The sequence below is a fragment of the Furipterus horrens genome, unplaced genomic scaffold (assembly GCF_987537825.1).
Source record: "Furipterus horrens unplaced genomic scaffold, mFurHor1.1.pri manual_scaffold_12, whole genome shotgun sequence".
Taxonomy (NCBI): Eukaryota; Metazoa; Chordata; class Mammalia; order Chiroptera; family Furipteridae; genus Furipterus; species Furipterus horrens.
The window spans coordinates 91,155,246-91,178,240 of record NW_028327182.1 but is presented as its reverse complement, the minus strand read 5'-3'; the positions used below and the strand labels follow the sequence as shown (position 1 = coordinate 91,178,240).

At 41.1% G+C, this 22,995-nt stretch overlaps 1 protein-coding gene across 1 annotated transcript in view; it reads right to left on the bottom strand.

Moving 5' to 3' along the window:
• The window catches only part of SORBS2 (sorbin and SH3 domain containing 2), a 149,268-nt gene that overhangs the window by 3,800 nt on the left and 122,473 nt on the right, over positions 1 to 22,995 (bottom strand). The window contains exons 21-28 of the mRNA XM_090258554.1: positions 21,998 to 22,044; positions 19,246 to 19,360; positions 19,033 to 19,161; positions 16,860 to 17,063; positions 12,310 to 13,086; positions 10,663 to 10,845; positions 6,871 to 6,978; positions 3,578 to 3,627 (exon numbers count right to left, since the gene is read on the bottom strand). Of these exons, the coding sequence (XP_090114680.1) occupies positions 3,578 to 3,627; positions 6,871 to 6,978; positions 10,663 to 10,845; positions 12,310 to 13,086; positions 16,860 to 17,063; positions 19,033 to 19,161; positions 19,246 to 19,360; positions 21,998 to 22,044 (1,613 nt within the window). The remainder of the gene's footprint in view (positions 1 to 3,577; positions 3,628 to 6,870; positions 6,979 to 10,662; positions 10,846 to 12,309; positions 13,087 to 16,859; positions 17,064 to 19,032; positions 19,162 to 19,245; positions 19,361 to 21,997; positions 22,045 to 22,995) is intronic.

Sequence of the window (22,995 nt, the reverse complement as noted above, 5' to 3'; positions counted from 1 at the left end):
TCTTGGTAAGCATGTAAATAGAAATATTTAGACCCTCATGGGCATTAAATCACTATTAGCATTTCAAAACTCACAATGAGGAGTATTCATGGCAGATGATAACACCTCAGAGTTGGATTAAACGTTTTAACATTTATAAGTTAGACCCACATTTCAATTGTTCAGTCATAGATATCTGGCATTCAGATATTAAGTAATAGTATGGACTATAAAAAAAGTGCCAATGCATTGTTCAGCTATATAAATACAAGGAATTACAGTTTTAGCTATCTACAATCAGAAGGAAATAATCACAGTTTGCAAGTTGAATTTTCAAATTATTCTAAATTGAGATGTACAAAACGTCTCAGACAGATCTTCTAAATCACTATGTGGAGATTACTGTAAAACAGAATATTATTATTTTTTCACCAGGAAGAATTCTTTAAAGCAGTTTAGGTTCATGGTTTGAGTCAGTGTTTTCTGAGGATTTAGAATTTGAAAATCTGATATCATTCACCCATGAAACGAAGTAGATGTATTCTATCTGTGCTCCAGTATCACTGATCTAATGTCCAAGAGTAGATAAATTGTGTACATAAGTTCCTTTTTAAAAGTTCCTGGAGAAATTGTTTTGCATGTGAAAACTCTCTTGAAATAATTTTACATAAAAAACTGATAGAATGCTACCTATTTCCTTTTTTCTGTCTGAATTCTTTGAGAGCATATATTTTGGTAACATTGAGTAACACATTTAGACATTGAACTTCTGGTAACAAAATAGCTTATAGCTAGTGCCTATTAACATGGACTAGCATTTTGAAAAGTCAAGACACAGATTCTAGCCGCTGAGGAAGTCAGGAAGCATTGGCTATGCAGTGAAGACAAAAACTTCACAGTGCTTCTAAAATATTATCAGTACTGTGAGGGGGGTTTCCAAAAATCAGCGAATTTATTCTTCTGTTTTCATAATAGTTACATAATTTCTACCAATGTAAGAAAATAAGAACCACATTTCAGGGCACTTTGGATTTTTTTAAAAGCCAACTTAAAAAATTGGTAATATTGAATACTGCTCAGGAATGATAACAGTTTAGTCCTAATGACTTCATTCATTTGGAAAATCATGTTTTGGTAGAACAAAGCTACTCTATCACTTGGACTCAAACATCATGTCATAAATCAGGGACCACTGGCGTTCCTCTCCATCCATGGCCATGAACTTTTTCAGATTGGGCACCTGGATAAAGTGGGCCTGGGTTGGGGGTGTCTGGGAAGGAGTTGGTGAGCTGAGGTGCCTAACACCTTCTCCTAGAAAACACATCCTCCCTGGCCTGGGAACAAACCCTGCAATTCCAACACTGGAGATTTCTTCCCCTGCTGACACTCTGTCCTCCTAGGAAGACTTTACAGTCACCTGTGCTCTTGGAGATTGGGCTTCCTGTGGTCATGTGTTGCGAGACATGTGGGCAGAGAAGAGTAGCCAGACTCTCAGGACAGTGGCGGGAAAAGGCCGGGAGGGGTTGAAGACCAACATTCCTCAGTGCGGGATGTCTGCATGGGGCCAGCCCTCACTGGGGGCGGTCAGGTTGTTTCGCTGTTTGCTTTAGGGATTTGACTTGGAGGTCCTTCGGGTGAAGGAATGGCATGTTTTGTACACCCGTGGGGAAAGTTGATTTCAAGGCAGCTCCTTTTGCAATTTCACCCTTGAGGCAGACGCTCGTTCCCGGGCTGCTTATTCAGCGCGTGGACAGCGCAGTGTCTCTCCCTTTGGGACACACAGATTCTCTGATTGAGCTTCTCAGGGTTCAGCTGTCACCCAGGCATGGCTCCAGCCTCTTGGGGAGACAGGCCTATTTAAGGCCGCAAACCCCAGCTGCTCTAAGAATCTCAAGGTCCCAAGAGCGAATAAAACCAAAATTGGCATGAACTCCTACTTCGCGTTGGTGAGACGAAAGCCAGGGTGCTTGTCAGAATGTACTTAGCATCCCAGTTCCGTTAGACCACAAAAAGGGGGCAGGCTCCGGGACACATAAACAAACCCGTGGGAAGTCCCCCTGCCTCCCTGGCTCGGCTTTCAAAACCAGTGTTGCAACAGGAAATGCAGTGGAGTCACAATTACACGGGAAGCTTGGAGAGATGCATTGGTGAGATGAAGGATGGTCGGTGGGGTTAGGATGCTTGACACCACAGCTGTCTTTTGAGGAGGAAATGCTCCGCCACCCTTCATGCTTCCTCTAACTTGCAACTTTTTTATAACATATTTCTCCATCATTCTGAGCTACAGCAACACAACACTGGGTCCCTTTTTTCACTTACAACCTATTTTTTAAGTGGAAGGAATTAAGTGACACCTCATTACCCTGCTAATGGGAATTGTAATCAAATATAAATTTAATAAAGAATTTATAATGTCCAAAGTGGGACTTCAAAAATGTGCCTTCTCCCCACTCCTGAGTTCAGAGTTTCCATAAACACTCAAGTGACCACGACTGGAAGTCTTAACTCCATATTACATAAAACAGTGCATCGTAATATACCTGTTAACGCATGAAATCCTTAAAAGCTGCTACTATAATCTGTTGCTAATGCAATAAACCTAAACAGCCCTGGAATTTATTTACTTTTGTGATGCGATCCTATCGTCATGTGCACAAGTAAGAAAAACCGAAACGTTAGAATTGCAGGTCATATTAAAAATTTTTCCAATTAAGTGAAGTTTTGAATGATTCTTATTTCCAACCCGTTCTTTGCATAGTCTTTTTCTTAACAAGACCTTCCGGTTGTACTTGGTAACAGCCAGTCTCAGGTGAGAGATGGTTTCCGAAGAGCATGCTTTTCGTTAAGTTTCAGGTCTGAGAGAAGTGAGGGGGTGTGTGGTGAGGGAGGCACCGGGGCGCATCGCTCAGCTCCAGGTGAGAGGAGCTTGGGCAGGGCCTCAGGTGTGCCCGGCGTGCCGCCTGCCAGGGCTCTAGCTCCTGACTCACAGAATAGGCAGGTGCCAATAAGAGGTAGATCGCCTCCCCGCAGCTGTCATGGGCAGCAATGGAGCAGAAGAAGACACACAAACCATGAGTTTGGAAGACAGTGTCTGACACCTTCAGGATGATGTGACTTATGCATCAGCCAGGAGAGGGAATTTGAAAGTGCGAAAAGGCATTTCACTGAACGACAGCGCATTTTTAATACTGCCATTTCCGGAGACCCTTCCTAGCATGGAATTTTGGAGTGGTCACTAATTTATCAGTGTTGGTCTATTATCACATTCTCCTGCTCTCTAACCCTGTTAGGACATTTTCTGTGTCTTGAAAGCTGTAGTTACTAGAATCTAGATGGTGAGTGAAGAGCAAGGCAGACAGATTGATAAGTCTTTGGAATCACTATGATTTGGAATAAATCGGCCTCTGCAAATCACTGGTTTCCTTCCGTTATGAAGGGTGGAGACTGTTGTGATCCCTTTTAATCTGGGTGGTCTCGCGTCAGTTCCTTTGATCTCTGTCACTCACACAGCTGTGCCATCCCTCTATTTTGGTACATCAGTTGTCCGTTTTGTGGGTCAAGGTTAGTCTTGAATTTAGAAGATAAGAAGGATACTTACGGTTCCCCCCCACCTTGAATGTTTTCATGAGTAAACACAGGACGCTGTGGCTGAAATGAAATGATTTTTAATGTAATCAATGTTTAAACTGGTACTAATTAAAACATAATTTGGATAATGGCATGGTACTTTTCTTGACATTTAATATTTCCTGTTGTAAAAAACCAAGAGGAAGAAAAAAAAAAAAAGTGTCCCTGCAGGACTAATAATTAAAATATTTTGAAGGGTGCTTTAAATTAATTTAAAACAACTGAGGTTCAATTATTTTGAACATATGTACAATCTAGTCTGCTCAGGTTTTAAGGAAAAGTCAGGGTTTAGTCCCATTGATTTTTCAAAGACCAGGAATGAGGCAAGAACAGAGACAGCAAACCACTTGGACGGGAAGTCTGGACACCTTCATACAAGCTTATGCTTCAGTGCGTTCTCAGACAAGCAGGAAATAAACCATTCAGTCCGACAGCGAAGTACCCACATTCATTCCTGACAACATTTTCACATACAGTACAGATGAAAATATCCATAAGCAGACGTCCCATGCTACATTTGAATTAACACTCTCTGTTCTCAGTGTGAATAAAACACATGCATTTTTAAAAAGAGAAAACAGAGAACTTTAACCAGAATGCAACACACAATATCCAGGGAACATGTAACATTTTACCTTAGAAGAGAAATATTGGTAGGAATTCCCAGTGCACTGAACTCTCAAAAGAGTTTCCTTTCTTTTTAAACTAAGCATCAAGACCAGTATCTGTAATAGATACTTATAATATTGGAAATGACAAACCTTAGCATCTCATATATCCACATAAATATTGCAATGAACTAAAGTTAACGCATTTGTTGAATATACCGACTACCTAAATGTTACCTTTTAAGGGAAAACTATTACAATTTTCACAACACGTTTCAAAAGCATTCTCTTCTAAATGACCGGCTGCATGGTGAAATGAGGTCGATCCGTTTGCAGGGCAATTATAAGTGACCGATGACCACCTGCACTGTACTGCCACCCAGTGGTGAGTAGTGGCAGCAGCATGCTGAGAGTTCCCGTCGTCAGCTCTCACCAAGTTCCTTCAGCCTGGGTTCATTTCAGAAGGATATTTTAAAGACCAGAGAGCGACATGGCTTCGGTATTCATCTGTTTTTCTCAGCGTGTTTTCCCCTTCCCGTGTTTTAAGTTCTTGAGAAAGGACCCCTCTTTAGCCACCAGAATTTCTGGTCTATGATCATTTCTACTTTCTCTACTCTGGCATTTCTATGAGATAGAATTTCTTAGCAGTTTTGCAATAATTACCAAACAATATACATTTGTGACATGCAGAAAGGCTCACAGGACCTGTGAATTTATGAATGCGGCTTTCCCATGCTGGAAATTGTGGCTGAGAATTACATTGTGCTTGTATTGTATTATCTTGATGAGTCTTAAGAGTACAATAAAAATTAGAAAACCGAATGGAGCATCGTGCTACCTTCAGGGAAGCCTAAATGCCTGACTTTTTCCTTTTAGTGTAGCTATTTGGAATGTCAAAAATGGATACAATTGAGACCAGTTTGAAGCCCATGCTAATTTTCAAAGCCAGAACCAAATCACAGACCACTGACCGTACAGGAAGCTGGTCTGAAGTGTCCTAAAATCTCTGGTATTAGTAAAAAACACACTTCTCTAGCTGAGCAGGCGAGGCAGTCTATCCAAAACCCACGTATTCAGCTGTGCTTCAGCAGAGGCATCTCTGGAGGGCTACCTGCGTCTACTGTTAGGTGATCCTTAAATAAGGATTGACTTATTTTAAATACTAATAGGAAAAAATATTTGAAAGAGTTATTAGCAGTTCTAGAGTTCTTAAATAATGTTTCTCCCCAGAAAATGTTAGTTGTAGTACCTGCCAACCAGAATTAGATGAGATTCTCCTTTGACAGTACCATGTTTATGCTCATAGCCTTACTTTTCCTTCTTAAATTATGACATTAAATAAAACTGTGCATAAATCTAGAGAATATAAAATATTTATGTTCTGCACAAGCACACTAACATACAAATACATACTGTAAAAATCTGGCAGCTACAACAAAAAAGAACCTTGAGGTGACCCAAAGCGTACCATGTTACTGACCCATGGGAAATTTGTGGATAGTCATATTAATTACGGAAAAAGCTTTTTTTTTTTTTTTTTCTTGGCTCTGGAAGGCCCTTCTGTGGAATCTAAGAATTTCTTGAAATCAACATTCCTCATTCCCTATGGCAACACACATACCTGCCTTGGAAACAAGGTCTTATTTTGCAAAACAGAAAGCACAAAAGTGGCATTCAACACAGAAAAGTCTCTCCATTTTTAAAAAGCAGAGAAGGAAATTTGCTTTGCAATGTATCCCTGAAACACGTGCAGGCCCCCAGCCTTGTCACAGACCGTGTAAGGCTAGAGCGAGTCCATCCCAACAGCGATGGGGGAAGCGCTGGCTTATTCAGAGACGCTTCCAAACCCCAGGCTGCCTTGCTGAGAATTCGTCATGTCATTTAGAACATGTTTGTTGTGAAGCATCGTCCACGTTATAGCACTAAGTAGTTACAGGGAAAAGTAGTTTGACCTTGAAGTTCAAACCAGGCTGTCAAGAGACCTGGAGAACCTGGAGTCCAGAGTAGCAGAGTTGGCTTAAAAAGGGTCACAGGGCAAAGGGAGCACACGTTCCCAGAGCGACAAGATGTTTCGCAACAAGGGCCATGGATTTTAAAAAATCCAAATAAACTCAACAACACAGAAGCAGACAGTCCTGAAAGTATGGGAGTTCAGTCCAGGGTGGAGCAAAAGGAGGTTTATAGCTGTGAGTATGCAAAACACAGTTTAGTTTTGCATTATTGTTTATTAATTATTGTATTATTTCTCATACGACTGCAAACCTGCTTTTGCCCCACGCTGGTGCCGGCTTTATCCTTCGCACTACAGACAACGACTGGGAGGCAGTGACTTACAAAGAACATTTGCACAGAAGCACAAGACGGTGCGGAAGGCACAGACGATACCCTCATTTGTCTAATGGAGAATTTGGCCACATCCTTCTGGATTCGGGGGGACTTACACACACATGGAAGGGAAGCGCATTATGCAAACACTTGGGATAGGATTTTGGGGTTGATCTGACATCATAGCCCATCATCAGTTGGTCACTTCATTTTGGGGTTACCTCTACCCCGCTTTACTGGCCAAGGACAGCAAGGACAAGTAAGGAAGAGCCAGCCCCCTGAGAGTGTGCGTGTGTGGCCAGGTGCCTGGCCCAAGGGCGTCTGTCCCTACCCTGTGGGAGTCGCTGAGCCCTCGGACAGGCGAGCTGCAGGATCTCCTAGACACCCCTGGGCTACGCGGAGGCTTACCCCAGACAAAGATCTCGCTTTTTAAGTCGGCCTGGAAAAGCCATGAGAAGTCAGTTAGTTCCCGTCTTCGTTCTGCCGCGTGCAGGAGGAGCTTTCCCGCTTTGCTTTGCATGCACACACAGCACGCCAGGCCCCAGAGGGAGGGCGGAGCGGGGGGTCTAACCCTCTGCAGGCAGCCCTGCAGGCAGCCCGAGCCTTCCCACCATAGGCAGCGGTTCTGCTGAAATCCGAGCTCACAGGCAGAGCAGAGGAGGACAGACAGGGCCGAGCGGCCCAGAAGAGACATCGGGATGCGGTGTGCATGGTTACAAGCCCATACAAAACAAAAGAAAGAAAGAAAGAAAGAAAGAAAGAAAGAAAGGAAGAAAGAAAAGGCACGCCTTTCACAGGATGCTTACCCACTGGGTTCAAGGCACCCTCAGATCTGACCTGTCTTCTTGGAGCTTATTTGAATAGATACAAAGTAATAGAGAGGGAAATTTTTCTTCCTGCCCATCAAATTGCATAGAAAGTGCCAATCATTTCTTGGGGGCAAATTTTCTAACAAAACACAGAAGAAGAAAATATGACCTTTCTGGGGAAAAGAATGATATAATTAAATACTGAACATTGTCCTAACTCCCAGCACCTTGTGACTATTTGGTATTTTTTCAAAATAAGCTCTTTAATATGACAGCAAATAAGCTAACCTTTCTTGGGTGTGATTATGCATTCTTTCCAATAGTGGATAAGATCTAGTGGTGTATCCTGTGCTATTTGATTTGATTTATGAGAACTTCAGCAGGACCAACGGACTTCGAAATAAAAGCACGTGGTTTTCTCAACTCTCTTTTAGGAAGATTTTCGTAATAATTAGTCATGACTGACCCAAACTCTGCAGTCTCTGGGGATGAAATGCATTCGGCATTTTTCTTTTAGGGTTGATGGCCTCCAGGGTCCCTTCCTTTCTTTGTCCGCCCTCCGTAATGGAATCCCGGATGTTAGGTAGGCACATGGCCATCAGGAATAAAGTCTACGTCCCAGTCTTGCTTGCATTTAGATGTGCTCTGACAGAAGGGACAGGTGTGGTTTCCGGGACGGGGCCTTCATGAGGTACAGCCCTCTTCCTCTTTTCTCCTCCCTGATTGCTGGAGCGGGGGCAGCCACTTTGCTGCGCGCAGTGGGAGCTTCTCTTTGAGGATCGTGATGTGCCAAAATAAAATGGAATCTCTTGGGTTCTCTAATGACTGTGGAGCGAGATACCAGCTCTGGATGCTTACATTTATGCATAAGAGAAATATACTTCTATCTTCTTTTAAGCTATAATTATTGTGAGTTCTCTGGCGCTGCAGTTGCCCCAGTCTTGATTACTACAGGGAGACTGTCTATAAACATCAGGGCTCATGGAGGAAAATACCTTTTAGCTGTTGGAATGATGTGGATAAATCGCTGGTGAGATCGTCTGAACATTTTATGGAGAATCAGGGCTTGGTTTTATGTTGGACACTGCGCTCAGGGGACTGCCTTCTGATGGCATGGCTTTAGGGAGAGGAGACTTCCTTATGGTACCACAGTAATGTGTGACTTAGAAGAAACCAAGAAAGAGTCTTCCTATCTCTTCAGACAGAGTTTCCATTGCAATTCGAGTCTCATGTTTAAGTCTCTTTTGCAAAATGTTCTCTTAGATGGAATTGGAAGCTCAGCCTATAGAAAAGCTGAGGATCATAATAATTTTTATTGTGAAAAAACATTATTTAAGGAAAAGGTGCTTGAAAACCTAGAGAAAATGCTGGATTCTGAGTTATATATCAAACTCATTATACGTACATTTCAGTCTTCTGTCACTTACAAAGTGGTGGTAAGTTTTACTTTACGGAAAATTTTGGGTCAGATGTGACAAACTTACATAGTGTCAGAAAATACTTTAAAAGAATAAAATTGCATTAAATTAAGGTGGGTTAAGCCAAATAATGGTTGATAGGGGTTGATAAAATTCCTGGAATGACTTCATGCATACTATATTATGCTTATTAAAACATTGTTAAAAGTTTATTTTCTCTAAGCTTTTCGGACTAAGTTCCTTTCCTTTCCTCGAAGTGGAAGAAACAGAAAGCCTTTGGAAAGGCCCCAAGTCAGCCCAGTTTGTTACGGGGTCAGATATGGGGTGAAAGTATAATAACGGTTTAAAGAATAATAAGAGTTGATTTAATTTGTATGCATATTTGTAAGCACAGATAACTTCAGTCAACTTATATCCTCTCTGTGAAAAGTACTTTATAAGGTTTCAGAAAACTCACTGGGGATTAAAAATTAACATTTGCTCTCAAATGTAAGATAAAATAGAGGAAAAAACTTCATTTTTCTAGAGGCGGTTATTTGATGTAGTTATTAAGGTATTCTTTTAAAACCTCTTCATTGTGAATACCTCCCTTCTCTCCTAACGTTCTGCCAGCAGCTGAAACCTCAAGTATGTAAGAGGTGAGCTTGGTTCTTGCAGGAGAAGAGACTTGCTTAAATTCTGGTTTTGTTCTTTGTATGACAATGCAGAGCCCTCGTCTCTCTCAGGTACAGAACGCGGATTCTCAAGTTGCTCCCTCCCTGCCTGGCTCAGCTGAAAGGCTGGAGAACGAGTAGAGGAAGGCAGGGGATAAATACTTTGTCCTTAAAAAGAAAACTGCAGAAAAAGGAGGAAGAAGGCAAATTCTCAGACTTTGACATGATCCGAAGTATTATTCCTATCTTAAAAATTTCCTAAATTATTTCCTGCCAGCTCTCATAAAACCTCAAAGAGCAATTAGTCTCCAAGTGTTGCATTTTTTTCCAGACATGTTTCCTTTCACGAGTGAGACGAACTCACCCAAATGGGCTGTTCTGGTGCGTGGACTGGATGACTAGGGTGTGGAAATTGCCCAAACGGCTCCGCTCAGGTGCTGCTTCTTCCTAGAACAGACACTTGACTCTACCAGAGCCTTTGCTTCGCCGCTTCTCTGCAGAGGCTGTCATTTCAGGTTCTAAAGACTGAATGTGAAGGTCACTCACTATTTGAAGTCTGTCGCCTTTTGTCTAAAGGGGAAACCTTTGGATCACTCTGGTCATAGAAGCAAATTTTTCCACGATGGAATGATTTCATTCTGTGATTGTCCTTAAGACTCCTTCCAAGGCCAGCCTTTTGGTTTTAAAAATCTTTTAAAATAACCTCCTTGGGGGGAGTTCTATTCCAGCAGAGATGTCAGCCTGCAAGTCTCAGAGACAGATGCTGTGTGAGCTCCTGCAAAGGAAGCCACGACCCTGCACCCTCATGAATTCCCTTCGGTGCTGCAGGAGAACAAGGCTCAGGACAGTCCGTGCCCAGGGGCGGGCGTCCTGCCCTCAGGCTCTGCTGACCCTGACGGTGGCTGGGACGTGCTGGAGGCCACGAGCCCACTGAGGAGTGACAGAGAATGACAGGAGAATGGGATGGTTCTCCTGCTGACCCTCAACTTGAAAAAAAACAATAATGATTACTCTGTATTCTTATATAAATTTGAGTTTGTTTTTCTCCTTGATATGAGCGTAGCTGCTATGCGAATATAGCTTTTAACTTTTTGGAGAGAGGCCATGCTGGTGATGTTAAAAGCTAGCGATCAGTCCCCAGGTGACGGCAGCTCTTGTAAGAGGGCACAAACCTAAAAACGTACATCTAATTAATTAGGTCCATTTCAAGACATGCAAGAAACCACACGCAAGATGCAGTTACCTTTGATTTGGGTGAGCTTAGTTCCTGCTGAGAAGAGTATTTGGGGAGGAGAGGAGGTGAGTAGGACTGGGCGTGCTGAGGGGGCGCAGAGGCAGAGGCCAGGGGTGAGGGACAGGGAGGGGCGGGAAGCAGGCCGCCGGGCAAAGGTGCGCACGTTCCGTCTCCCGAAGGCAGTGAAGGCGGCTTAATGTTGAGGGAAGACAAGACGAGGTCATGTTTGTGTCCACAATGAGGTTACCTGGTCTTGAGATACTATCCCCCATAGTTAAAAAATATTTTAAGTTAATGCCCACCCTGGAAAGTGATGTTTATGACAAATTCTCGCTTTAAAAGCACGAACTTTTTCTTTTGAATTTCATTCAAGGTTTCCAATGGGTATGGTCAGTGTAATTGTTCGGATTTGGGAGGTAAGAACCCTGCTAGCCTGTAGGCAGGTGGATGTTCCTGGGAACCAAGCCCCATATCGAATCATGTCTTAAAACTAAATTGAAGAGAAAATTTGTTATTTAAGTAATCAAGTTAGAACCATGCCTCACTGACTGCAGTGAGTGGTCTCTATTATGAAGGGGTGTGTTAGTTTATACAAATGCAGGTGTGGCTGGGTTCTTTGTTCAGGAGACATTTTCGCTCCTGGTTGGGGAACAGCCAAGCGTCAGGGGTTTGTGACTGTCCAGAGGCTTCATGGGCACTGACCATTATTTAAGCTCAGGAAGAGCCTGGGTAGGCCAAGTGCCTCTACATTTGTCATTGGTAAGATCTTAATAGCAACTATTGGGTTTAGAAATGATTTTCAGAAAATTTTCAGCAGAGGACCCATGGGGGAAAGTGACTGGCCTAGTGACATAACACGAATCATTCACTCTTTTTGTTTCATAATTTCAATATTTGCTAGTAATCACATTTGCTGTTTAACTCACAGATTACATATTTGAGATAGCAAGGGTTTTTTTTTTTTTTTTAAGAGAGAAATTTATAGGCTAAAGAGTCATGGTATTATCTCTCTTTATTGATTAATATTATTGCCCAAGTTTTTTATTTTTAAAATGAAAATGCAGAACTCAGTTCTTAAGTAGTCACCAATTTGAAGAAAATTACCTCTCCAGAAAGAGCTGAGAAGGAACTGAAACTCACTCTACCTCCCTCCCTCCCTCCCTCCCTCCCGCCCTCTCTGTCTCCTTCTCTCGCTCTATCTCTTTCTCTGCCATGATTTCAAAGAAATGGTATATAGTTTTCTCATCTGAGACTGGACTCATCTTTTTTGTATCAATTTCCTCATCGCTAAAGTGGAGATAATTATGCAACCCACCTTTTGAAAAGTAAAGACACGGGGTTTTTAGAATAGTGTCAAACACTCAGTAAGAGCTCACCTATTAGCTATCATTATCAACTTTGAAAATTAGAAAGACAAATTACAAAAACTTTAAATATGAATTTATAGTTGGAAATAAATAATGGAATTATATTATACACCCATGTCATCTTATTAAAATTTGGTGTGTTTCCATACACCTGTCTGCCCTGGACTCATATAGTGCTTGTTTCTTATAAGGAAAACTCCCAAAGCAGTGTTTATTAATATGATTAATGGCACGAGCTACTCATAGTAAGACTGGTTAGTTCTCTAGGGGTTAGGCGACATGAAAATACCTCATTACTGGCTTGAGCTGCACTGCTGTCTTCCTTAGGGGGTCTAAGGTCTGGGAGGGTGGCTGCCACACATTTTAAGCCATCAGGTTTCCTTTCCTCCTCCTCCTCTTCGATGTGCAGGCTTGGTGTCACCTCTGGGTCACCGAGGCCCCACCACAAGGCATCTGGTTCTTGAGACTCTGTCCCTCTTCGGGTGCCTGACATAAGCCCCTCACAGATTTCCTCGTCTTCCTCTCCAATGGCAGGGAGGGTTTGGGGCAAGGGACCCACATTAGTGTGTGCGGAGGCCACAAACTTGTCACCTAAGACTTCAGGCCCCTTGTCGGGGCCGGCAAAGCCTTTTCGCACTTTTGCCAAATCCTCACACTTGTTCTGAGTTGTCCTCCTGGGACCCTGGAGCGGCATTGCCTCATGAGGCTGTGCTACAGTTGAGGTCACACCTGAGCCAGGTAAAGGTGACTGGGAGCAAAGTGGTTTGGCAGGGACAGATGCCGGAGGCAACAGAAGGGGAACTGAGGGTTCCTCTTTAATTTCAAGGGTGACCTCCTCTAGGATATTTGGTTTGGCTTGGTCAACTGATAATGTTAAAGTGCCGAGCTTGTCTAATTCATCCAAGAAGCTGTCCAGTAAAGGAGGGGATGCTGGGGTCAAAGAGTTTGCTGGTGGACACGTAGCTGTCAGGGACAGCCACCCCTGGGCCATCCCGTGGAGAGCTCCTTTCTCTGGGCCAGCTGAAGCTTTGTGCGTGAGAGGAGGGCCTCGTTCACTGGAAGCCGACTTAGAAATGAGCAGGGATTATGAAGTAAAGAAAGAAATAAGCCAAGAAAATAATAATAATAATAATGCATCAAAACACAGATAGAAATGAAGGAAAGAGATGGTAGTGGACACACGAAATATTTTACGCTATGGGGTAGATTTGAAGATATTTTGCTGAATTTAAATACATAAAATCATTAGCATGTTAATTAGAAAGTTATCTGAAGAACGAAATGCTCCTAGTATTTGGAAGGGCTTTTAAGTGTCAAATGACAAAATAAAGCTGTCATAGAGATTTTAAAGACAGACGGCAGAACCTTCAGAGATTTAATTTAACAGACTACCTCATTTAAACTGGGTTACCAGATCCTGACCTAGTAGCAGAAATGGCTGAAAGAATATGAATGTGGAATGAAAGCCAATTGTGAAACCTTTTTTCAGTCCCTGAATTTGGTTAGTGCTCTGGCTTCCTGCAGCAGTGCTAAAAGCTTGCCATTTTAGGTAAACCTGGGGAGGTGTAATTTATGAAACTTAATCTTCTGAAGTAAAAATATATCTCTGTGTGTCTTAATATTATTGGTATATTCTGGATAAATTAAACAAAACAGAATTTTTATATAAATTCACTTGAAGTTCTAGGAGCACTGCCTGGTGACACTCTACTACACACATCGATTGCTTGTGGACTGTAAAGAGTGATGCATGCCACACATACGACGGCCTTGAGAGAGGTTGTGGGTGACATTTGACTTTAATTCTTCCCAAGTAGATGGTTTTGGTTTGGAAAGAAAAAAATCTTCAAGAGAGATTTTGGAGCTGTACATTCTAGTTGGTTCATCAGGCTGAGCCTGCACGCACGTGTTCAGCCTTCCGGGTCCCAGGGCCTAGTATGTCTCGGCGCACAGAGCACCCCCACTTAACTTTGGACTTTTGTGTCCAACCACAGCAACGGGGCGTTAATAGGATTCACTTAGCTGTTTTTTTTAAAACAAGGACATAGGTCATGTGACCACATGGTGGGATGAATGGAACAAAGGGTCCTAACGCTCACGTGAGCATCTTACAGGAGATTCAGGGCTAAAGGCTGCTGAGCACCTGAAATAAAGGGATGCTACACATGCGGTCTGTTACTGGAGAGAGACTCTCCCAGCAAGTCCTGTGTATATTTAATTTTTAATAAGATACAAATGACCTAAGTCTTGAGAGCCTAGAGGAGTTCTCTTATTGGCCAAAGTCCTTTTTTATGCCCTATGCTACGAACACAATAATAGATTTGGAAAGTCTGTGAAATCTATAATAATTCAAGACTATTACTTGGCACGTTCACTTTTCTCATGGACGGGACTATTATGACGAGAAGGAAAGCCCTTCCAATTCTGTTATCATCACTACTCCCCCATCTCTATTATTGTCCCAGTGTTGTAACCACCACAGTTGCTGATATATGTTAACAGGTTCAAAGTGCTTAGCTTCACAATGGACCTGTTTCCACTGCAAGTCAAATTAAGTATCCTGGGACACCCATATCACAAAAATATACCTATAATACAAAAATTATACAATTAGCTTCCAGAAGCATAAGAATTGGATTCTGAAGCAGGAATGTCAGAGATATTATCAACTTACATTTGAGTGGCCCCTAAAATACAGGACATCAAGAAATGTGATTTGAGTGTGTCAAGGAGTGGTTCATAGATCACTCAATAACTTCCTTCTTTTATTTGCAAATATCAGTTAGAAAACAGGACATGTAACATATGTAGGATGTCACTGTCTAAAAGGATTTTATAGGGTGGGGGAGAGAAATTAGGGGAAAAGGGGACAACTGTAATCGAAAAACCAAAGAAATAAAAAAAAATAAAAAAGAAATAAAAAAAAAAGGATTTTATAAGTCCTTTTTCTGAAAATCATGGTGCTCAGCACTAGTAGAAGTTTCTTTCATTGAGTCAGTCACATCACAGTGTAGATTATCAGATGGAATAAAACCATTACGTATTTTTTTCAAATGATAGATGTTAGCTTTTCAACATATTTTCCCCCAGCAGTGAGAATAAAACACCAAGTAGTTAATAGTGAAATTTGTACATTTCTCTATTTATAAAATGTAACATCCTGTATTCTAAGAAAAAAGTTAGGAAACTGAAAATCCAATTAAATCATATCCACAACAAAGATTAAAATGTTGTGATCTAAAATATTACATTGCCAATATTTATTGGAACACTACGGATGAATTTCTTCAATGTTAAAATAAGCCTTTGTGGATACATGCTTATTCTTTCTTACAAAATATTATGTGAAGGTGTAGTTGCTTTGAAATTTATCTGGTAGTCCGTTTAAGAGGACTGAATAGTGGATAAGCCAAAGATACAGATGAAGGTTCTTATCTTTTCATCTATCGGTCGGAACTACTGAAGAAAGAATGTTGATCTCTAGATGCTAAGCTCTGGTAGTGAAGTAAATATAGTCAAGAAGATTCTGGAAAACTTTATAACCCATCAAACCAAACTGGATGGTAGCAGTCCCATTATCCAATGACAAAGGATTGAGAGTAATTACCCTGCAACTAAGACCCAGTCTTCAAAAAGAAGTAGAATAAATATAATGCCTAGCTTTAGCCATTTTAAATGAAAATGCTTCTTTTAAAATCGGAGATTCTTAGATTATCTACTTGTGTAAGATTTGAAGGCTCATTGTCAAGTACTTTAGGTCACTGTGGATGCTCTCTTGAAGCGATCTTGCATTGCGACATGGAATGACTGTACACTTTCATAATGTCTGACATGTTGATATTATTTTGCTAGCTCTAGATGGTTTATTCTCCCATGTCCTAGCCTTGACCTTAACTGTTTATTAAAATAATTAATAAATTACGCAACTCCGTACATTTTTTTAAATGTTGGGAAGTACTTACAATATTTTGGAACTAATTCCTTTGGTAACTTAAAGTTTTGTACTTGGAGGTTAATGAGAAGGAGAAAGAAGTCCCTAAACACTGTCCATAAGAAGAACACACTGTATGATAACTTAACAGAAAATTAAGAAGACAATTCACATTAAGAGTAAAGGAAATAATAGCCTAGCGTTTCCTAAGTAACCAGTTCCTTTTTCAGACTAGATATTGGGAAAGATGATCGTCTTTAGTCACTGGCTCATGGGACATAATACCATTGGCACATAGTTAACCTAAAACTAATGAAATACACATGAGGACTTCTGATGACCAATGACATTTCCATTCAAACTCACAAATTGACTTACAGGTTTAATTTTAAAAGTTTACCTGATTTCTCTTTCTATATTAAAAAACCCCAAGGCTTTTATAGATTTTTTTCCACCTAGTTCCGTGTAGTATTTGAAACAAACCATTTTGGGATCTATTGATTTATCTATAGATGCATGTGTACATATACATAGATACATAAATATGTATACATATAATCTATAGAAAATGTACATATATAAATGAAATTAAGTTTTAGAAAAAATTTATTTCAAAAAATTGAGTTTTCAGAAAGTAGATATATTTATTCAATATGTGTATATATAGATCATATAGGGTCTTATGATACTAATATTTTAAAAAATCAAGCATTAAACCTTTATGCCAGCACCCATAGGAAAAATTAAATTATATTGTCTGGATTTGTCAGTCACACTTAGAAACATGGCCTGTAAGCCTTTTGCTTCGCGATAAAGATGATGTTCTAGTCTACTGCCCTGAAGTCACCTATTGAGTATCTTACCCCAAGCTCTCCAATGCTATACTAATATGCGAAACGTCTTCTTACCTTATGTGAACTCAGGCTGTGGATTCTATCACTCGAATAGCTGTGGGGTATTGGAGGGTCTGGGTAATCCTCAGCGCCTTTGGTTGCGTTCCTCTTGACGACTTCTACATAGGAAACAGGGAAGATGCCTTGTCTGTTGGTTCCTGGAATTTTACCTTCATACCAGTTTTGATCAACTCTTTTGAGAAGAATAACTCTATCTCCCTGTAATGAATATTAGGAAAATGCATTATAAGTAGAGATATGATCACATAAAAAAATATAACTGTCAATGTTTTCTAATAAACAATAGCTTCCCACGTGGGAGTTTTACACCTCCAGTTTTATTTAGTCAGAAGAACACAACTGAAGTCTCAGAGTTCATTCCCAAATTACAGCTTATCAGTTTAATCATCCATTCATGACACCCTTCCATAAGGCTGCTTAGCTAATGCGAATGGGCTTATACGTGTTCCCACTGGAACCCTGGGAAATGACTGTGTAAGTTATGTTACGAAGCAGATGGTTTAATGGGCAATGTGTCGAGACAGTAGCATCATCCTAGGGAGAGCCTCAGAAAAGCATGACTCAGCTCTCGGTGATGGCGTGTCTGAAATGGGCTGCGGAAATCCATCTCCACAAGGGACGGAGCTGAATGCATGCTGTCTTTCCTATTTAACCTGTACGTGCTAATTCCTAACAGGGGGTGAAACTCATGAGGTGGGGCAGCGGTAGCACCCGAGATACTCTGTCGCTGTGGCCACGGCTGACACCCACCTGGTCTGTATCAGGACAGGGTTAATGCCAGCATCTAGTCTGAATGACTGAGGGTCATGCCACAGTGGTCATTAAATATTTTTGTACAACCCCTGGCTTGTGGAATGATAGAAATTTCTACAAACAGTATTCCCCCTCCCTGCAGTGATCAAGCTAATGCCACCAAACACAATTTAAATTTTAACTCAAAACCACATGGGGCCCAGAAATAAATAGGCAGGATGTGGTTAAACAGTAAAACTCTGCAGCTACATCCAGCAGATCATATGGAAGTTTGGGCAGTTGCACCTGATAGGACCATAGAGGTGACACAGGTCAAAACTTCAGTAGAGTAGGAAGGCCTTTTTCAGGTGGCACTCAAGGTGAAGTTTCTCTTTTTGCCAAAATGCCGGGTGGTTTATACAGACCATCCCACCGCCACTGAGCAGAACGTACCAAAGCAAAGTGAATCTCCCTGTGTCTTAAAATTGCACCGATTTTCTCGGTCATACACCAAGCTGAGGCTGTTGCTAGGCTTTTGCTCGAGCTATGAGTTGCATTGGCAGAAGCTTCTCTCTAAAGTATGAAACCTAAACTGATGCAGCTCATGGGATGCTCTGTCGCAGCTTGGAGGGTGGCAGAGAATCAGTTGGCGAGGCGCAGCCAGGACTCCAAGGGGAGAAGGAGATGAGGGTCTAGAGCCAGGACAGGGACACAGTATTTCCTTAATTGCTCCTGGCTAGGGGTTCACCAATAGGTGGGAGAGGTTCTGGAGCCCCCCTGCAGGTTACTACTATCTAGTCTGGGTTGGGGGCACACATACAGTAACCTCAAACACACATACACAGTCACTCAGCAAACAGTGAGACTAGTCCATTGAATCTGTGTAAAGTAGCAAGTTACAGAGTTCATTTCCATATTGGGAAGAAGAGTAACTAGAATTGGGTAGGTCACTAGTGAAATTTGGGTCAATCGTGAGGCCTAAAGAAGGGAAAACGCTCCCCAGGAAGAAATACCTTCATTACTTTAGGGACTTTCCTTGATTCTAAGATAAAAATAAGTATCATTCGTTAAAAAATCGAATGATGAGGCAGTAGAACAATATTTTGAAGTATATTAAAGTGCGTTTGCTTTTGATGGCAAGAATAACTATGTGATGTTCAGGCTGAGGCCCCCCTTGGAGAGGATCGGGGAAGGGGGCAAGGGGGCTCCCAGGCTACACCTTGGAGGGCAAGTCTCTCTGAGAAGCTTTGAGTCTCATGGAGGGCCTCCTTTGGATGTGGGGCGGGAGGAAACAGTGACTCAGGGCAGCCTTAGGGAGTCCTTTGCCCTTTAGGGGAAAACACAGAAATGTCTAAGGAGGAAGAAAGCCTATTTCAGTTTTGAAAATACACCAGCTTCCTTTCGATCGCACCCAGGAAGAAAGCAGCCAGGTTACCTTTCTCAATGACAGCTCCACGTTTGTGTCGGCGTTGAAATTATATTTGGCGATAGCTTCTCCGATTTCTCCAGGCTGCGCCGGGGGAGGCGGCCTTGCGGGCTGCGCTTTTTCAGGAGGCGTGAGTTTCTAGGAGGAAAACAGTCCTTTATTCTTCGCCTGCGAGGACTTTGGAATTAGCGACCCCATGAGCAGGAAGGGCAAAGGACTCACCTCTACGTATGTGATTGGGAAAATGCCCACTCTCCCACGGTGTTCTCCCTCATACCAATTCTGATCGATTTTCCTGAGGATGTAGACAGTATCTCCTTTCTTAAACGACAGCTCCCTGGAAGACACACGTCCAAATGGTTTTTCTTGATATAGAGCAATTATTCTTAAGGTCACTAGACCTGCATTTGACTGCAAGATATACTTCCCAGTTGGATAAGGATTTTCCTTACAAATTCTGAGGATTCACTTATAACATTATAACGTTAGAAATGATTTCAAGAAGAGCTGGTAGAAACATCATGTCTACTATAAATCACAGGTAGATTAATATGAAGCGTAAAGGTTGGGTCAGGCTATGGCTATCTAATCATTAGTTTATAGCAAAGAAGTTATAAAGCTTGGCATAATAATGGATTAATTTTGTATTGACGTCGTTTTCCTCCCGAAGCTAGTGAGCTAGGGAGCTCGTTAGTTACTTCTCACTCTCTCTTGCTTTTCACATGCTAAAGCTTACAGTAAGGGAAATAAATATAATTTTCCTTAACACAGAAATGCCAACAGAAAAAAAGAATTTATTTGTGGATTTTTAAAGCTGATTGACAAGCATTGAAGTAGGCTATCTTGATGAGGAATTTAATTTGTGAAACAGAGAAGATCTTTACTCCTGTACTTCTCAGTGGAGCACAAAGATAAAATTTTGTGTGCAAAGACACACACAGATTGCTTGTTCTCTTCCTTACTTTTTTTTTTTTAAGAATAAAAATATTTTCAAGATGCTATGCTTTTCTGTTTGGGCTCTTTCTGAGAAGACATTAGGTATATTTGGGTATTTAATTTTACATTATAAAGACATTACTCATTCTGAGTAGCCTGTGATGAAGTTCTCACCTTCACTTGGTCAGTTTTTGTGGCCTCCTTATGCAGGCGATTGTGTTTTGCCTTTACAATTGTGTTTTTGTCGGAGGTCATTTTTTCATGGATTTTCCCAAGATCCCCACTTCCCTACACATCTGCCTTCCTGTGCCAAATCCTCTGCATTGTTTAGTTCAGAATCTTTGTGGGACACAGGCAGGCATGGTTCAAAAGACTTTGACAGCTGTGTGGAGCCTGGCCCTGGGTCTTAACCAGCTGGTTTTTGTCTTTCGTGCTTGCTATGAATCCCACCCTCCGGGGATTTTAAAGGTAGAATAGAAATGCAAAGTGGCTTTTAAGGAAAAGGAAACCTGCTCTGTTTTTCTCTAAACAGCCCCAAATCCTTGTCAGTAGAATGTGAAAAACAGAACGATTAAGTGAGAGGAAATGTTTGTGACCTTGTGTAAAATACCTGGGCCTTTCAACCCTGTATTGATCTGCATTTCCCTTTGTTATCACTCCCAACCATTTGGGAAGGGTTGCATGTTTTCCTTAGGCATTTCCCACGTAGAAAGTAGATAAAAACCCTGGCTAATAAAGAAACGGGGTGATTTTCCTCAGAAGAAAATCCCTCCCTTCCTTCCTCAGATGGTAAGTGTGTGAGTAGTTTCTTCATCCATTCTGAGGGACCCAGAGTTTCTCTCAAATCTTGAGTTGGATCACTTCTGTATGTGAAATATTTAATGGAGAGAGGTATTGAATTATTTCTTATTGATTAAAAGAATTAATTGAAATAAGCATTGCATATTAAAAGAATTATTACACAGTTAGAAGGATAAACCTTCACATTGAAAGGGCATTGAATTTTCAGTAACCCTGAAGACAAAGAAGATTCAAAGAACCTTATATCCTAACACACTACCTCCCTCTCTGATGCACGTGCCTGATGTAGAAAACAAAAAAACAAAACAAAACAAAGTACTTCTTGTTTACAACCCAGGAGTTTTCTTTGTGCCAGGTATGCAAAAGAGATTAGGAAGCTTAGCTTTGAAAAAGAAAACAAATTTGTAAATTAGAGACAACTAATTATATTTCTTTTAATTATGAAAAGTATTTTCTATTTGTAAAGGCTGAGTATTTAAAAATTTGAAATCACCTAGATAAAGGATAGTAGTCACACTTAAGAGTTTTCAAAATTGTGGCCCTCGTATCTCAGAGCTAGAATTTCTAAGTTCCACTTTGATAAGTTCAGACCCCCCTGCCCCCCCGTTTTGAATAGAGGCCATTGATAAGACTCTCCCATCTGATCTTACTCAAGTACTTAGTACTAACTTTCCTGAGCCACGTGCCCATCTGATTAACAGGGTCCTAAAGAAAAAAGGTTAAAAAAAAAAAAAATTTACAATGCAGGAGTATGAAAAGACCACAGGTGAGAAGTTTGCTCAGACTCTCTCAGCTTTGAGGGTTGAGACATGGAGATTTTACTAGAAGAATCTTTGTACAGTTCTAGTCTAAAACCCCACAAACTATTGTTGATATAATTAGATAAATAAATGTTATCAAATTCTCCCAGGAAGTGTTAATTACTCTGCAACACTTTATTTTTAGTTCCTTCTTGACATGATAATTCTAGAAACAAAGATTCTTAATTTCCATTTTGTTTACCCACCCTTTGAATTCATTGTGCTGTAATATATTTAGTGTGATTTAAGACTCGATGATTCTCAACTAAACCCAAAATAAAATCACCCACATCCCAATTAATTCAGAAACAACCATTTAATTAGAGTGGGTTGCTGAATTATTTGTGACACATCCCATCGCAATATTTATGTCTTAAAGTATTACTAAAATATTTAAAGCCAACTTAAGTCATATGATGAATACTTATCTTACTTACTTAGATGTCTGAGCCTTAAAATCATAGACAGCTTTTGCAGGCAATTTCTGAAAAGGAAGGCAAATGATGAGCACTAACTTAAAATTTGGATTTCCTACAAGAAAGCAGTTTCATGTGAATTAGAGAGAAGTAAAACCTCAAGGAATGATGAAAAATACACAATGTAAATTCTATATGCAAGTTATGAATAAGCCAATCAGTTCTTCATTTGGATATTTAAGCTATAGCAGGACTATAATAGGTGCTTATTCACCATAACTATTGAATATCCTACTTTATCTTAGTAACTAAGGTAGATGAACCCCAGAATAGGGGAATGAAATGCCCCCAGGATTCTGTCCTAGGTGTCATTTTGTCCTTTATCAGACACCCATAGAGATACTCCAGGAGTGGCTTCCAGTCCAAGACCACTTTCAGACTCCATCAAACCTCCATGGCTCCGAGGTAGTGCCAGCGAGAGCTGTAGCCCTGGCTCAGGGCATTGGTCAAAGAGCCAGTCGGTAGCTGGTTCCCAGGGACCACGGTTTTTGAGGGATCCTCTCCAACAGAAGCAGGACAGCAAAAATGATTTATGTAGACTTTGTACTGATTTGCAATACAATTGACCTAACGCTCTCCCTTACATCACTGGGCTAGGAATTTGTACAAGGGTGAAACTTACTTCATCCTCAAGTGGCCCAGCTCAGGGCTCTATTAGACCACAGCTGGGAATCCACAGGTGTGAGGTCAAAGTGCAGAGAGGCCTCACTGCCACAGCTGGACCACAGCTGGGGAAGGTCTGCAGCGAGGGCCAGAATGCGCACTGCTCTGGTCCTTTGCTCAGGCTCCACGGAGACGGTCCTAAGTTTCTCTACTGTCATTTTTATGTTTTTAATCTAGGCTCTTTACTGATTTTGGATGTAACTTGGACTGGCAAGTGCTTTATCAAGTATCTTGTTCAAAAAAAAAAAAAAAAAAAAAAAAAACCCAACCAAACACTCAAATGCTATTGAACGACG